General features: G+C 34.9%; 1 protein-coding gene across 1 annotated transcript in view; it reads left to right on the top strand.

Moving 5' to 3' along the window:
* The window catches only part of ARHGAP5 (Rho GTPase activating protein 5), a 73,495-nt gene that overhangs the window by 30,941 nt on the left and 24,806 nt on the right, over positions 1 to 17,748 (top strand). Inside the window, exon 3 of the mRNA XM_012647888.1 lies at positions 8,875 to 9,022. Coding sequence (XP_012503342.1) covers positions 8,875 to 9,022 — 148 coding nt within the window. The remainder of the gene's footprint in view (positions 1 to 8,874; positions 9,023 to 17,748) is intronic.

The raw sequence follows: 17,748 nt of genomic DNA, 5'->3' as shown, positions 1-17,748 counted from the left end.
CATTAAATTCCACTGGTTTTTGTATCCTTCATAGTAACCTAGCATGTTACAGTGATTTCTTAGTTCTTACACATTGTTGAAAATATACATCACTGTATGTCCAGGTGAATTCATATAGAATTGGCTATTTAAGTCTTCCTGTAACTTTATGACAAATAATCATTATTTTGTATGAATCTTGACTAGGTTAGGATGCTTACACTTAGATGTACCTATCTAGTGACTCCCATAGGAATGAAGAATTAGGTAAATGAAACTATTTCTGTAAACTGGTAAATGAACCAGCAGTACTTTGTATTTTAACAGAAATCTTGTGTGATGAAGGCTTTCTCTTGCCTATTTATGATTTTGTTTCCTTCTGTCAATGTTTACTAGTGTCTACCCTGTTGTAGATGTTGTGCCAGGTACAGGTACCAAAAAAGGGAAAAGTGACCAAATTTTAGGTAGTATTTTGGAAGTAATAACAACAGGGCTAATGATATGTTCACTGGAGAGTAAAGGAAAAAGGAAAATCAAAATTATCTCCTAGATGTAAGGTTTGAGCAACTGGATGGATTTGCTAAGATAGAAAATACGCAAAGTGAAAGATTTCAGACCAGAAGGAATAAAGACATGTTTGTGCTTTTTATGTTACGTTTAAAATATCTTTGTGGACATCCAAGTGGAAATGTCATAGTCTAAAAATTAGGTGTATGAATCTGGTACTCAGAGAAAGTTATCAGGATGTAAAAGGATTTAAACTTGTGGGATTGGTTAAATTCACATAAGGGCAGAGTACAACTAGAGAAGGAAGAGCTTAGAACTGAGTTGGGGTAGAAGAGTTGTTGAGAGATAAAACTGAAAAAGGAATCCTTGGTGAGAAGAGAAAAACAAGTAGTGACGTGGGAGCCATAGAGCAAGTGTTTAAGGAAGAAGTTCAAGAAAGAATGTTGCTGAGATCTCAAGAAGGATGAAGAAAATTTCTTTTTTGTTTGATAGTATCTGATCATGACAAGTAGTTCAGTGGATTGTTAGGGAAAGCCAGATGGAAGTGGGTTGAAGAGTGAATGGGATGTGAAAAGTAGAGACAGTGGATGCAGATGACATTTTCAAGAAATTTTGCTTTGAAAAGGAGCAAGAATTGGGGCAGTAACTAGAAGGCAATGTGGAATCAAAGGAGAGTTTTTGTGTTTGTTTTTAAAGATAAGAGAGATTAGAGAGTATATATATATATATATATAAAAGAATGACCCAGGAGAGGACAAACTGGTGCTGTAGGAGAAAAGGGATGGGGAATAGGAGTAACTGAAGGAGGAGAGAAGTAAGAGAGGAAAAGGTATCAAGGATTTAGACTACAGGCGTGGGGGATGGTGGCTTATATAACTGAACTTCAGTTATTATAGGAGGGAAAAGAAGGAATAGGGTGGAGTTATAGGTAGGTTGGTCATGGTGGTAATATGAGGGTGTTCCCATGTTTTTCTACTTCTCTCAATGAAGTATGATTTGAGGACATTAGAAAGGGAGAGGGTAGGTAGTGCGTGTATTGTGTGGGTTTTTTTTTTTTTTGAGACAGAGTCTCACTGTGTTGCCCGGGCTAGAGTGCCGTGGCGTCATCCTAGCTCACAGCAACCTCAAACTCCTGGGCTCAAGCGATCCTCCTGCCTCAGCCTCCCGAGTAGCTGGGACTACAGGCATGCGCCACCATGCCCAGCTAATTTTTTCTATATATTTTTAGTTGTCCGATTAATTTCTTTCTAATTTTAGTAGAGACGAGGTCTTGCTCTTGCTCAGGCTGGTCTCGAACTCCTGAGCTCAAACAATCCGCCCGCCTCGGCCTCCCAGAGAGCTGTGTGGGTTTCTTTAATTGCAGAATATGCTGGGATATGTCGAGAATCTCTTGAATGTGGAACAGAGTATGTGGGGACCAGAGAAAACTCAAATTGGAGCCATTAGGGGAAAATATGATTTCTGATCTTTTTTCCTTTTTGGAAAGAGAAGGATTAAAATTTATATATGATAGATAAAATTTTTAAAACCTTACCATTTTTTCTGGTTACATAAGTAATCTTTAAAATAATTTCCTTTACAAAAGAAAATATATCTTACATTAAAAATTCTGTATAATTTCCCCCACTTTTCTTTCTCTTTCCCACTATGCCCTCATTCCAAACCCAGAGGAGTATTGTCATAGTTGGTATTTGTTTTTAATTTTGGCTATATTTAACATAAATTATTTATTTTTACAGAAATGGGATTATACTGTTTATAATACTCTTAAAATTTACCTAATGTGTGTGTGCGTCTATTAAAATCAACCTTAATTCAAGTCTTTATTATCATTAATTTTGACATACTTGAGCTGATAGATTAGAGGAGATCATTTAAAATTTCCATCTGTTACTCTGTTTCCATAGATATTTACTTATTTTCTGCTATAATTTGTTGTTGCTACTTGATGGTTTGAATTCTGGATAATTGTCAAGTGAGTCTCTTTGTATAGTTGAAGGCTTTTTGCCTTGAAGACAACTCCAGTGTTAACATTGCTCTTTTAAAACAAAACATCATTACTCTCACTCATCCTTTACTTTCAGCTCTTCGGAGTCTCTTTGTTTAAATGGCATGTGGTTAGTTGGGTTTAGTTTTATACCAAGACTGAGAATCTTTTTTTATAGCTGATCTTACTCCATTTATAATTATTTTTATATGTTTGGGGTTTTTTTTTGTTTTGTTTTCTATTTTTTAGTCATTATTAGCGAAAGATATAAAAAGGAACTATCTATGTGCTGCTTATTTTTATCTTTAAATATTACATTAAGCTCCATTTCAGTTTATCATCCTTATTCCACCCCACAAATAATAAATCATCATACCTGTTGTGCACTAGTATAATTACATTATCTCTTGTATCCCATTTCCTCCTGTTAGGATAGGTTGAGGCTTTTGGTTCTGGCCTATTATCAAATTATTTTTACATTTTATAGCTTTACCTTTAAAATTATAAATTATATTTTATTTAATAGCGATACCACTGCTACTTGGAATTAGTTTTATGTTCAACTGTGTACATTGTTCACTGTTAATGTCTTTCATAACACAAATTCTTCAGCATAAGTTCTTTTTTAATGTGTTTAATTTTTCAGAATGACTTTGAGAGTGCTATAATTTAAATATAATTATTATATATTTGAGAACTTTTTTAAAAATTCAGTTACTGGTTTTCCATACCTAAATGACATATTGGCTAAGCAAAGCATTCTCAACATATTCTTTTCCCATAAACATTCCTATAAATGACTCTTCTGACTTCCAGTTTTACTGATCACTCTGAGGCTAACCTGATATCTTCCCCCAACTGTTGATTTGTTGTTTCAGCCTGGATGCTTTTAAGATTCTCTAAAGCTTACTGAGTTTAGTATAATATGTGTCTAACTTGATGATTCACTCTTATTTATTGTTTATCTTTCCCAATACATAGTAAGGTTATTCATTCTACAAATTAAGCTCATTATTTTAGAAGACACCTCAGATATCTTTCTGGACTACTTGGACTGATTTCTTTCACAGTGTTCCAGGTCTTTGCGGTATGTCAATGAACAAAGCAGATAAAAATTCCTGCCCTTGTGTCAAGCTTAAATCGTAGCAAGGAGACCAATAATAATAACAATACATGAGTAAATTATACAGTGTTGTGGAGAGAAAAAGCAGAGTAACAGGAGTTGAGAGTACTGGGGAGGGGCTGGGAAGACAGCAGTAGGATTGCAGTTTTTAATATGATGGTCAGCGTAGAGAAGGTAAAGGGAACAGCCAATACGAAAGTCTTAAGGCAGGAGCATTCTTGACATATTAAAATAGCGAGGAAGCCATGTGGTTTGAGGAAGGGAATGAATGATGAGGGAAATGAGGTCAGAATATTAAGGAACAAAGTCTAAGGCATGCAGATTGTATATGGCATTTCAGGCCATTATTTGGGCAGCCACCTTCATTCTGGCTGCTCTGTAGAGAATGGCCTGTAGAGAATTGTGGTAGAAGCAGGTGGCATTAATTAAGCAGCCAATGCAGTAATCCAGATCTGTGAAATGGTGATAGCTTTATGGATGAGGGAGTTAACAAGATGGTGAGACACAGCTTCCATTCTGTACATCTGCTTAACAATTGAAAGTAGGATATGAGAGAAAAAGAAGAGAGATCAAGGATGACTCCAAGATCTTTATCCTGAACAACTGAAAGGATGGAATTGCTGACAACTGAGATGGAAAAGGCCGAAGATAGAGTACATTTTAAGAAAAGCTTCTGGAGTTTGGGCATGTTAAAAAAATCTCGCTTAGACTTTCAGGTGAAGAAGGTGAAGATGTCAAGGTAGGTTGTTTTATACATTAATTTAGAGTAGGAGAAAGAGCCGAGCAGAAAGTATAAACTTAAGTTATCAGCATATGGATAACATTACCAAGAGGGTGAGCATAGATGGAGAAAAGGGGACAATCGGGGACTGAATTGTGTGGGGTATTCACAATATTACAGTGTTGGTGAGGAGGGACCAGCAAAGGAGACTAAGAATGGGAGAGTGAGTAAGGTAATAGGGTTGGTTTGGTAGAAGTCCAGTGAAGAAAGTGACTACTGAAAAACTAAGATGAGAACTAGCCATTGGAAAACAATCATTGGTGATGGCAGTAAGAGCAGATTTAGTGGAGTGATGAGGGTGATAGACTAATTTGAATGCACTTAAGAGTGAATGGAAGGAGAGAAATTGGCAACAGCTAGTATAGATGGCTTCCACATAGTTTGTCTGCAAAAGGGAGTAGCATCTTGGAGCAGTAACTGCCAAGGAGAGTAAGATTGAGACTTCTTTTTTAAATGGGAGCAAGGGCCTGTGTGGTGCTTTTCTCCTGGAATCCCAGCGCTTTGGGAGGCTGAGGTAGGAGGGAGGATCTCTTCAGGCTAGGAGTTCAAGACCAGCGTAAGCAACATAGCAAGACCCCATTTCTGAGGGGAAAAAAAAAAACACCAAAAACTTAGCTGGGTTTGGTGGCACATACCTGTGGTCCTAGCTACTGGGGAGATTAAGGTATGAGGAGTGCTTAAGCCTAGGAGTTTAGTATTATAGTGAGCTATGGTCAGGCCACTCCAGCCTGGGCAACAGAGCAAGACCTTGTCTCTAAATAGATTAGATAGATAGAAGTGAAACCCAGCGTTTTTTGGTGTGTATAATAATAACATAGTAGAAAGGGGGAACTCTGATGGTCTTTTCCATTTTATTCTGATCTTTTCAATCATATTAAGTCTTTTACTTGCTGCTTCTCAAGAGCTTTTTGTTTCTGTGGTGGCATTTTTCCTTCTGTTTCTTTACACTTTATCTTCTGTTGTCTCATTTGTTTGATTTTTTTTAACTTCAAGAATCACATCTAAAAGAAAAGAGGTCCAGATTTTCTTGTTTGCTGGATTGGTTGTTTGAAAGCTTAGTCAACCGCTTTTTTTTTTTTTTTAATTTGAGACAGAGTCTCACTCTGTTGCCCGGAGTAGAGTGCCGTGGCGTCATCCTAGCTCACAGCAACCTCAAACTCCTGGGCTCAAGCAATCCTACTGCCTCAGCCTCCCGAGTAGCTGGGGACTACAGACATGTGCCACCATGCCCGGCTAATTTTTTCTATGTACATTTTTAGTTGTCCAAATAATTTCTTTCTATTTTTAGTAGAGACACGGGGATCTCGCTCTTGCTCAGGCTGGTCTCGAACTCCTGACCTTGAGCGATCCACCCGCCTCGGCCTCCCAGAATGCTAGGATTACAGGCGTGAGCCACTGCACCCGGCCTCAACTGCTTTTTGACACTTAAGTTTTGTTTGTTTGTTGGTTACCAGTGAAGCAGTTGAGGTATTGTGTGTTTTTTTAATGTTATCGATTATAGTATTTATTTGAGGATATTGCTTAGAAGACTCCTTACTGTATTGCTGATTATACTGAAACAGGAGGAACAGTTTCTGGAAAGAGCTATTTTTTTCTCTTCCTGGTCCTGTTTACTTATACAAATAAGACCTTTTAATGTCTGCTGGACACTTAATTGATAACATTGTTTACATTTATTGTGAACAGAATGTTCATGCTACTGTGGTATGCTTTTTGCAGACATGAAATTTGGTTAAGTGGCTAGAAAAAAGGCTGTGGGCATTTGCATTTAAGCAGAAATCAAGATATGAATGTAGTAATGAATCAAAAATTGAATTATCATAGATCAGAATTTGTTTGCCACAGGCACAATTATTTGGAGGTGCCATTTCTGACTAAAGGTTCGTTAAAACTAGATAAAAATAACAAAATACCATACTACTCATTTTTCTCTTGCATTTTGGAGAAATCTGATGGCATTTTATAGTAGTTGTAATCTCGGCTTAGTTTAATTTATTAACTAGGTTTTAAATTATATAAATCATTTTGAGTTGGTGTAAGTTTGTAGCTATAGATCAGCAACTCTTAACCAAGGGGTGCATATCAGAATTACGTGGAGAGTTTTTCAGAAGTCACATGTTTTAAAAGAATTCCTTGAATTGATTATAATGGTTAAATACTATCACAGAGAAAAGGAATTGTGTATGTATACATTTTTGTTCATCACAAAAGCTGATATAGGAGTGTCTAATTCACACCTGTTTATTTTTCTACATAGAATTTTCTTTCGTAGCAGTATTATTAGTTATTAGTAGTATAATAGAAAAATTAGTAAAGTCACATAGGCATCCCCCCAATATATATGGATTAAAACTTGACTGTCAGAGCAGTTCTGTGTTAATAAAGTATCCCTTTAGAGTTGGCCAGAAATTCCTTACTATAAGCTACTTAACCTTTCATTACCTTAGATTACTAGCTCTGAATATTGATGTAACTGCAGAAATTAAATAACTTGCCCTTATAACTTTATGGACCATACATGGTATATATTTACTGAGCGTAAGCCAGAGAATCTACCTTAGTTTGCTTTCCTGTCTCAGCTCCCCAATTTAAGTATTCAGGGCTGCCTGGATAAAGTTTAGACTTCACTTTTTCCTCTTTCCCATGACCCCAAGAGTAGGGATGGAATGATTTCATAGTTACCTGAGAGTTTAGATGGGCTCCTAATGACCAATATTAAAAAGAGGATTTCTTAAGGGCTGATTGGAGCAATTAGGACTACCTACTTAGCTTGTCTTACAACTTTTGTGTTACTCAGGTGGCTTTGCAGACTATCAAATCTCTTTATCTCTTCATTCCTGTTGCTCTCGCTGTTGTCTAGGCATTGTTATTTTCATTAATCTACCTAAGTGTAATCTATTTCACCCCTGTTATCTCTCCAAACAAAAAACATCTTTGCTTCAGTTTTCACTTTTCTAATCAAAGGATAATGTAGCTAGTAGTGGGCAGGCTGCAGAGCACCTTATTGCTCCCGAGAAAGAAGACCCAGCCACTGTACCCCACTTCAGCTTTGCGGTTATAGACTCTCCATTTTTCCTTCCTTGCACATCCTTCTGTTTTGGTGGTGGTGGCAGTGGAAGGATCATTTAACAAGTAAGGATTCATGCCACTTGGTTTTTTGTGTTAGATCTCGAACCAGGTCAAAAACACACTGCGATGCCCTGTTGACTAGACACACTTGATTATGTTGTGTGTAGTCTGTATATACCAGAGTTGCATGTAATCTGTATCATTGTAGAGTAATAATATATGAAGATTTGGATTTAATGAAAGTTTGCTGGTTTGGGTGACCTGAAATTGAAAGGATTTAATTAAGTATTCAAGGTATCCAGAGACTTGGAAGAATGCAATGAGAGATTCATCAAAGGAAAGACTCTTCCAGGAAAAATGGGAAACTAAGATGAGGACTGTTGTTTCAGGCATTGAAAACCATACCTGTGCTCCCTCCTATACCTCTCCATCCACACCTTTCTGATTAGAAATGATAATGTTTTTATCCTATTTGTAAGCCAGTAATGATAATTAAGACAAATATAAATAGATTTGTGATTTATACCAAAGAAAACAAAAACTTGTAGATAAAATTAGACTGAAAAAGGAACCAGGGCTGTCTATATAAAACTGCTCTTAGATCCTTTTTGAATTTCTGAAAACTTTCTTTTCTTCCTATACTTCAGAGATTATCAGTGGAGTTTGTACAATAGAATCATCTGTAGGGATGCTTGCCATACCCTACTCCAGAAAGACTGAATTAGAATCTCCTCAGTTTGATTCCAGAGAGTACTTCCTTTGGTTTTTGAGATATTCACTCCTTGGTTAAGAATCATTTTCTTTCTAATGCTAGATTGAAGTTAATCTCTGAAATTTCTTATTTAATTTCATTTTTAACTATTGGGAAAATGTTCTGTACATTACTTCTGAAAATTATCTTAGTATTAAAGTAAGTGTCAGTAGACAGGAAGAAGGGACAAATGATGGGACTAAAAGTTCATGAAGTTACATAGCCTCATTATATAATCAATAATTAAAACCATTGTGTTCTTACAGATACAGGTGGACATAAAAACTTCACTTGGACCTGCCTCAAAGACCAAATAAAATTGACATACCACACCCAAACTGAACCAGGCATTGTTTACTCCTAGTTTTGCCCTTGTGTTGGCATTGAAAAATGATCTTTTCTAAACTATCTTTTCTACCTATCCAGTCTTCTGTTATTTTTCAAAGGAGAATATTTTCTTCTAGTCAGCCATTTTTTTCCTGTTCACTTTTGTCTCTCTCCATTGCTCAAGTTGCTGCTTTCTGGCAAAATTTATTTAATGAGTGCCATGTTGATCAACATTTAGGTTGTATGTGGCTTTTAAATACTTCTTTTGATCCAAATTGTGTATTTATTTTGCTTAATACTAATACTCTGAAAGAAATTAATAGTTTTAACTTGAATATGTTTTCTTATAGCAGAAAAAGAAAACTAAGAACTTCAATCCACCAACACGTAGAAATTGGGAAAGTAATTACTTTGGGATGCCCCTCCAGGATCTGGTTACAGCTGAGAAACCCATACCACTATTTGTTGAAAAATGTGTGGAATTTATTGAAGATACGGGTAAGATAGAAGTATCATTGCAAGAGATTTGATTTAAAATTTCACTTTTGCTACACCAACAGTTCGTCAAATGTTTTTGATTTGTTAAAGCTAAATTTTGAAAGACCTGTATAGTTTTAAATTATTAGGATTGATTATCTTGAGTATTCACTCATCATCTCATATTTGAAAGAAGTTTTGTTGTTGACCAGTAGTGCTTTTGTTGGACTTCTCTTGAACCTAATAAATGGCTAAGTTGAATGCTAAAATGTTACCCTTATCTTATTCTGGAATTTAGAATACCTTGATTATTTTGCCATTTAATCAAGAGATAGTCATGGTTTGAATCAGTAATTTGAAAGTTTTCAATATTTTTAGGTATAATACTGTTTATTTGTTATGACCCATTTTACACATGGATTTTCTTTTTAAAACTTTTAACAATAGTTGTAGATGTATGAAAGGCAGCTCATTCTATTTGTGCTATTAATATTTATTCAGCAGTTCCAACTTGATTTGATATATATGGTTCGAGTTGTATTTTTAAGGAGTGTGTAGATATCTCGCTCTTTTAAAAACAAGCCTGCTCTTATGTTTATTTTGCCTAATGTAAACTGTTAAAACTAAAAAAAATGAGTGGTGGGTATATCAGAGGTGGGTAATAGAGGCAGAAGATTGAGTTGTAGGATACCCATGTTATATCTAAAATATCCTGCTGATTTTTACCCAGATGTACATTTTATCATTCAGTTTGATTATCAGCTAAGTTCTGTATATATTGGGTTGTCTATTTGGTGAGGAGTGCTGACTCTCATTTTTAATAAGGAAGTGGAATGTGGGGAAATTCCATTATTCACAAGTATTACATATATAGCATATATCTTCCCCCTTCAGTTAATAAGTATTAATTTATAGAGCCTACATTTATATATCTCTAATCATTTATTTTTTCCTTCAACTAGTACTTGAGAAGTGTTACTAGGCAAACTTTTTGTCTATATTTTTGTTCATCTTTAACATAGAAATGTCAAGGTTCTTGTAATATTAGCTTCTTGCTTTGGATTTAAAGAGTTCTCATTTTCTCTGGTAATATAATTAGGCCTTATGGATATGACTCAGCAATTAGAAAATATTTTCCTTTAGTGATTGAAAAGTCATACTGAAATAATGATAGGTTAGCATTTTGTACATTTATTATTATTAAAAATTAAAAATTTTTCATTTTGTGAATATTTTCATAGTAAAGTGATTTGATTTGAGGAAAATGAATGAATTCCAAGTATAAGATAAAATGCAGTTCTAGTCCAGTTCTTAACACAACGTTGAATTAATTTAGGTCAACTCCCAGGTAATTTATATATTTAAGTGCTTTGGTAGAAAGGTACCAATAGACTACATAGTAGAATAAAACATTAAAGCTAGTTCTTTTGTTGCCATCATTATAGTATATTGCTTAAGTTTATTACAGATTTTAAAACTAGTAAGTTTTAGCAGAAATTCCCAATTGCTTAAGAGTTCAATTTACAATCCTCAGTATGGACTGTAGCACAGCCATGCTATATTTAAAGTTCACCTTGTACTAATATAAATGCATTGCAGTAGTTGTTATTTAAAATTGTATTTTGTTTATAGATCCTTAGATACATTGGTATAAATGATCAGTACTTTTGTGTTATTGTAATTAGCCCTCTTGTGTAAAAGACCTGGTACAGTGGCTCACACCTGTAATCCTAGAACTTTGGGAGGCTGAGGTGGGGGGTTGCTTGAGGTCAGGAGTTCAAGACCAGCCTGAGCAAGAGTGAGACCCCATCTCTACAAAAAATAGAAAAATTAGCCGGGCATGGTGACACATGCCTGTAGTCCCAGTTACTTGGGAGGCTGAGCCAGGAGGATCACTTGGGCCCAGGAGTTTGAGGTTGCAGTGAGCTATGACAACACCACTGCACTCTAGCCAGGGCAACAGAGAGAGACGCTGTCTCAAAAAAATGAAAAAGAAAATAAAAGACTAGATTTTTTGAACAACCACGAAGAAAATATGCTAGTTTTAAATATCAGCTTTATTGATATAATTTACATACAATAAAATTTACCAATTTTAATTGTCCATTATGAATTTTAATACCTTCTATAGTCATGTGTCCACCATCACAAGACACAGAATATTTTCGTCACCCCAAAAAGCATCTAATATTTCATTATTAAGTATAATGTTAGTTGTTAGATTTTTGTAGATGCTCTTTAACAGATTGAGAAAGTATTCTAATATTCCTAGTTTGAGAGTTTTTATACAAAATAGGTTTTGATTTTTGTTATGTGGTTTTTCTGCCTCTGTTGAGATGTTCATATAGTTCTTTTTTTTTTTTTTTTTTTTTACTGTTAATATGATGAATTATATTAATTGACTCTCACATGTTAAACCTTGTATCCTTGGAATAAACACTGCTTGGTCATAATGTTTTATCCTTATTATATATTGCTAATTTCAGTTTTCTAAAATATTAAGGATTTCTGCATCCTGAAGGATATTGGTTTGTAGTTTCTTGCAGTGTCTTTGTTTGGCATTGAAGTAAAAATGGCATCATAGATAGAGATTATTTTCTGGGACCATTTGTGTAGGATAGTAATAGTTCATTCTTAAGTTTTGGTAGAAGTCACCACTGAAACTATTTGGACCTCGAATTTTGTGAGGACATTTTTAGCTGTGAATTTAATTCCTTTAATAGATATAGGCTACTCAGATTTTTTATTTCTTCTTGAGTAAGAGTTGTTTGTTTGTGTCTTTTGAGAAATTTGTCCATTTCATGTAAGTTGGCATAAGGTTGTTTATTAAAATTCCTCAGTATCCTTTTAATGCCTTGTAGCATCTGTAGTGATATCTTTCTTTCCTGATACTACTAAATTATGTCTTTTTTGTTACTGTTGTTAGAGGTTTATCAATTTTATTGATCATTTCAAAGAACCAGCTTTTGCTTTTGTTGATTTTCCTTTTTTGGTCCATTTTTAAATTCATTGAATTTTACTTTTTATTTCTTTCTCCTTTTGTTTCTCAAAATAGAAGCCTATTTAACTCATTGCTTATTAGATTTCTAAATGTTTGGTAATTTTCCAAATCTTTGTTCTTCATTTCTGGTTTCATTCTGTTGCAGTTGGGAAAAAAGTTTGATTTCGGTTTTAAGTTTATCAACATTTTTTTATAGCCCAAAATATGGTTTACTTTGAAGAATGTTTGATGGGACCTTGAACAGAATGTTTATTATACTGTTGTGTGAAAAATTCTATAAATGTCAGTTAGGTCAAATTCTTTGAGAGTGTTGGTCAAGTCTTATATGTCCTAACTAATTTTTGTGTTTACTTTTGTTTTTTTAAAGAGTACTGTTGAAATCTGCAATCATGATTGTAGATTTGTCTCTGTTTCTCCTTTCACTTCTGTTAGATTTTACTTAATGTGTTTTGAGGTTCTTCCTCATGAGTTGACCTTCATTATGAAGTATTTTCTTTATGTTTGGTAGTATTTGTTCGGGAGTCAACTCTGCCTAATATTAATATAGCCAATGATGTTTTCCCTTGAGTCGTGTTTGTGGTATATCTTTTTCTGTACTTTTGCTTTTAATTTATTTATATTTCTAAAGTGGATTTCAACATATCATTGGGTCTGGCAATCTACTTATTTTTCATTGGAGTGTTTAGATCATTGGCTTTTAATGGTATCAGTGTAATTTGTAAAAATCTGCCATCATATTTTTATTTCCTATTTATCCCATGTGATCATTATTCCCTTCTCTTTTTCTACTTTCTTTTGGATTGACTGAATATTTTTAATTCTATTTTACTTGTAATATCAGGTTATTAGTTATATCCGTCTCTTAGGATTTTTTAGTGGTGCTTGAGTTTGCAATACATATCTTTAATTATAGTTTACCCTCAAATAATATACCGTCATAATGTGCAATACAAGAACCTTGTGCTGGCTGCTATGGCGCAAGCCTGTACACTAGCTTCTTGGGAGACTGAGTCATGAGGATTGTTTTAGGCCAGGAGTTCAAGGCTGCACTGTGCCATGATGACACCTGTGAATAGCAACTACTGCATTCCAGCCTGGGCAACATAGTGAGACCCCATCTCTTCCAAAAAAAAAAAAAAGAACCTTGTAACAGTATACTTTGCACTATTGCTTGTTCTATGTTATATATTTTAATTCTGTTTTAAACATTATAATACATAGATATAATTTGCGCTTTAAACAGGACATTTTTCTTGTTATTGAAAGACATTTTCTTAAGATTATAATTATATAAAAGCTTTAGTGAAATACAATTCACATACCATACAATTCACTCATTTAAAGTGTACAGTGGTATTTTAGTGTATTCACAGTTGTGCAGCCATCACCACAATCAATTTTAGAACATTTTCAGGACCCCAAAAAGAAGTCCCATACCTGTTAAGCAATCACTGCCTATTCTCCACCACCGCCTCAACTTTCTTCCTCTATAGATTTACCTGTTTCTGGACATTTCATATAAATGGAATCCTATAATGTTATCTTTTGTGACTGGCTTCTTTCATTTAACATAATGTTTCCGAGTCTCGTACTGTAGCATATATCAGTGCTTCAATCCCTTTTGGTTTTTCTTTTTGGTTTTTTTTTTTTTTTTTTTTGGAGATAGGATCTTGCTCTGTCACTAGGCTCAGCCTCCCAAGTAGGTGTGCACCACCATGCCTGGCTAATTTTTTTATTTTATTTTATTTTATTTTTTTTGAGACAGAGTCTCGCTTTGTTGCCCAGGCTAGAGCGAGTGCCGTGGCGTTAGCCTAGCTCACAGCAACCTCAGACTCCTGGACTCAAGCAGTCCTACTGCCTCAGCCTCCCAAGTAGTTGGGACTACAGGCATGCATCACCATGCCCGGCTAATTTTTTTTCTATATATTTTTAGCTGTCCAATTAATTTCTTTCTATATTTGATAGAGACGGGGTCTCGCTCTTGCTCAGGCTGGTCTCGAACTCCTGAGCTCAAACGATCCGCCCGCCTCGGCCTCCCAGAGTGCTAGGATCACAGGCGTGAGCCACTGCGCCCGGCCAATTTTTTTATTTTTTGTAGACACAGGGTCTTGCTATTGCCCAGGCTGGTCTTGAACTTCTGGCTTCAAATGATCCTCCCACATCAGCCTCCCAGAGTGCTAGGATTACAGGTGTGAGCATTTCCTTTTTTTTTTTTAAACTAGTCCATGACAGATTACCTTCATTCCTTTTTATTGCTGAATAATTTTCCGTTGATGGACACTTGGTTTGTTTCTACTTTTTGACTCTTGTGAACAGTGCTGCTATAAACATTTCTGTCATAGTTTTTCTGTGGACATATGTTTTCACATCTATTGGGTATACACCTAGGCGTAGAATTGCTAGATCATATGGCAACTTTGTGTTTAGCCTTTTGAGGAACTACCAGATTGTTTTTCAAAGTGGCTGCACTATTTTGACATTCCTACCAGCCATGTATAAGAGTTCTAGTTTGTGCATATTTTTTGCCACTGTTTTTCTCTTTTTTGATTATAGCCATCCTAGTGGAGATGTGAAATGGTATTTCATATGGTTTTGATTTGCATTTCCCTGAGAAGTAATGATGTTGAGGATCTTTTTAAGTGCTCATTGGCTTTTCACATATCTTCTTTGCAGAAATATCTATTCAGCTGTTTTGCCTACTTTCTAGTTGGATTGTTTGTCGTTTGAATTTTAGAGCTCTTTATGTATTCTGAATACAGATTGCTTTCAAATACGATTTGCAAAAAATTTTCCTCATCCTGTGGGTTGTCTTTTACAATGTCTTGATGATATCCTTTGAAGCACAAAGTTTTAAATTTTGATAAAGTGTATTTTAAAATTTTGTCACAGTGTGCATGGTGTCAAATCTAAGATGATTTTGCCTAATCCAAGGTCACAAAGATTTTACTCTTATGTATTCTAAGAGTTTTACAGTTTTAGCTCTTACATTTAGGTCTGTGATCCATTTTGAGTTAGTTTTTGTGTATGGTTTGAGGAATAGCTCCAGTTTGATTTGTGTGCATATGGATATCCATTGTACAGGCACCATTGATTGAAAAGACTATTCGTTGAATTGCCTTGGTGCCATTGTTGAAAATCAGTTTGACCATAAATATGAAGGTTTATTTCTGGACTCTCACTTCTATTCTGTTGATGTATATGCCTATGCATTTATGCCATTACCACTCTGTTTTTATTACTACAGTTTTGTAGTAAGTTTTGAAATTAAGAAGTATGAGTTTTTCAACTTTATTCTTCTGGGTATAGAATTCTAGGATGATGGTTTATTGTTGCTTTTTCTTTTTGTTCATCTCTTTAAAGACTGCTTGTTGTCATGATGTATCGTGATATCTCATGAGAAGTCTGCTGTCATTCTCATGTGTGTTTTTCTGAATTTGGTGTCTTCTCTCTCCCTCAACCTAAAGCTGCTTATTTTCCCTGGTTTACAGCAATTTTATTAAAAATAATAAAATTATTAAATAATTTTAATCTTGGAAAATGTGCGTATGTTTTAACACATTAACTGCCACGTGAGTTGTATTTAACTCATGGTGGTTTTGAGCCCAGGGTCTCGTGAAGCATATGTAACTCACACGTATCTACCTTGGGAGCAGGAAGAACTATTTTTCAAGTTGCATATAACTCACGCAAAAGAACAATAAAAAATAGAAATTTTTCATGAAATTAGAAAGGATTGTTTTGTTTTAGAAGTTTTTATTCTATTTTCATAATAAAATACTGTTGCCCCAAGGAAAAAAAATTTTTTTCTAGTATGGCAGTCAGTGTGTTCAACATTTCTGCTTGTTTCTGGTGCTTCTTGGATCTCTTGGTTTATAATTTTCAAATTTGGAAAATTTGAGGCTGTTACTTAAAGTAATTTTTTCTGTTCTCCGATTTCCCACCCCCTACTATTTTACTTGGGACGCCAATTGCATGTGTGTTGGACCTTTTGGAATTGTTTAAGACCTTTTTTTCTTTTTGTGCTTCATCTTGATTAGACTATCTATTGCTATATCTTCAAGTTTACTAAATTTTTTTGTATGGTCAAATCTAGAAATCCCATTTAAGCCTTTTTTTTTATGTGTTTCATTTTTGTACCCATCATATGCTTTCCTGTATATCTTTGAGTATATAAGATTTATAATAGCTGTTTTAAGATCTTTGGTTTACTAATTCTGTCATGTATTATTTCTGGGTTTCTTTCTGTTTTTTTCTCCTTGTATGAGATATTTTCCACTTTGATAGTTTTGATTTGGCGTCAGACATTCTGAATTTTACATTGTTGGGTGATGAATTTTCTAGTGTACCTTTAAAGAATGTTAAATTTGTTTTTTCATGTGGTAAGTATTTTGTGAATCAGCTTGGTCCTCCCTAGACTTGATTATGAGTTTGTTAGGGCAGATCCAGAGCAGCTTTTATTCTGGTACTTACTTAGACCTACAGTTAAGCATGAGGATTTGACCTGATGCCCCATGTATTAAAAGGTCTTTTGAGAATAAAATCTGGACTATTCCCAGTCCTGGCTCTCAGGAAGTTTTCTCGCATGCATGTGCAATATTCAACCAAAGACTCCAGGGACTTTTCTGTACATGTTGGAGCCTCTTTCTCTGTGTATCTCTCCCTCTTTTTGGTGTTTTATCCCTCAAATTCTAGCCCCCTCAGCCTTTCTGAACTCCCTTTTTCTGTCTTCTCAGCTCTGGTAGACCATTTTGGTCTGTTGGGGTTCCACCTCCCTTTACTACCACCTAAAATCCCTCCAGGCACTAAGTTGGAGACATTCAGACAGCTTGCCCCATTTACTGCTTTTCCCCTCATGGATCATAGTTTTGATCTGTGATTAATGTTCAATTATCAGTATTCAATGTCTGAAACTGGTGTTTCATATAATTTTTCTAGTTTTTAGTTGTTTACTATGGGAGAGCAATTTCTATAGCAGTTAATCCTTCATGGCGGTAGCAGATGTCCCTATTTTTATAATAGTAAAGTTGTGCTAATAAGTTCCAATTGGGAAATGACCCTTGAAATATTAATGTAAGTTGAAAGTGGATAAAAAGGGTAGTGTGGAAGAGAGAGTGAAAAGAAAGGGAACAGTAGGCCTTTTTGATCAGTGAGTTAGGATGATGGTGATAAACCTGATAGATATGGGGTTGAAAAAGGACTCAAAAATGCCTCTTAGATTTCAATATTAGGGTTACTTAGGTGGTATTCCATTAATGAAAATAGAAGTTTTAATATGAAAAGCAGATTTGACAGTTTCATAATGGAATTGTATTTTGGATATGTTAAATCTCAAGGTGCCAGTGGGATATCCATATAAAAGTCCAAGACTCAGTTGCGTATATGACTATGGATCTCTGGAAAATAATTTGGTCTTTAGATATTGTTTTGGTAATTGTCAGTGTCTAGATATTAATGTAAGTTATAGATATTGATGGAATTCAGGGTGAACATCTAGAGTGTGAAGAAAAGTTTACAATGCAAACAGGTTGTGTATACAAAAGAGGAGCCCTAAAACACTAGGGAAAAATATTTTTAATAAGAAGGAAGCATAGTTATTAGCATTGAATGAGTGAGAATGATTTTTTTCATATTGCTTTTTATTGAGATGAAATTCACGTAACATGTAACTAACCATTTTGAAGTGATTGTCACCCCAAGGACAAAACCCCGTGCGCATTAAGCAGTTACTTATTCTCCCCTCAGTCTA

Source organism: Propithecus coquereli, unplaced genomic scaffold (genome assembly GCF_000956105.1).
Source record: "Propithecus coquereli isolate 6110/MARCELLA unplaced genomic scaffold, Pcoq_1.0 Scaffold273, whole genome shotgun sequence".
Taxonomy (NCBI): domain Eukaryota; kingdom Metazoa; phylum Chordata; class Mammalia; order Primates; family Indriidae; genus Propithecus; species Propithecus coquereli.
This window is presented reverse-complemented; position numbering and strand designations above follow the sequence as displayed.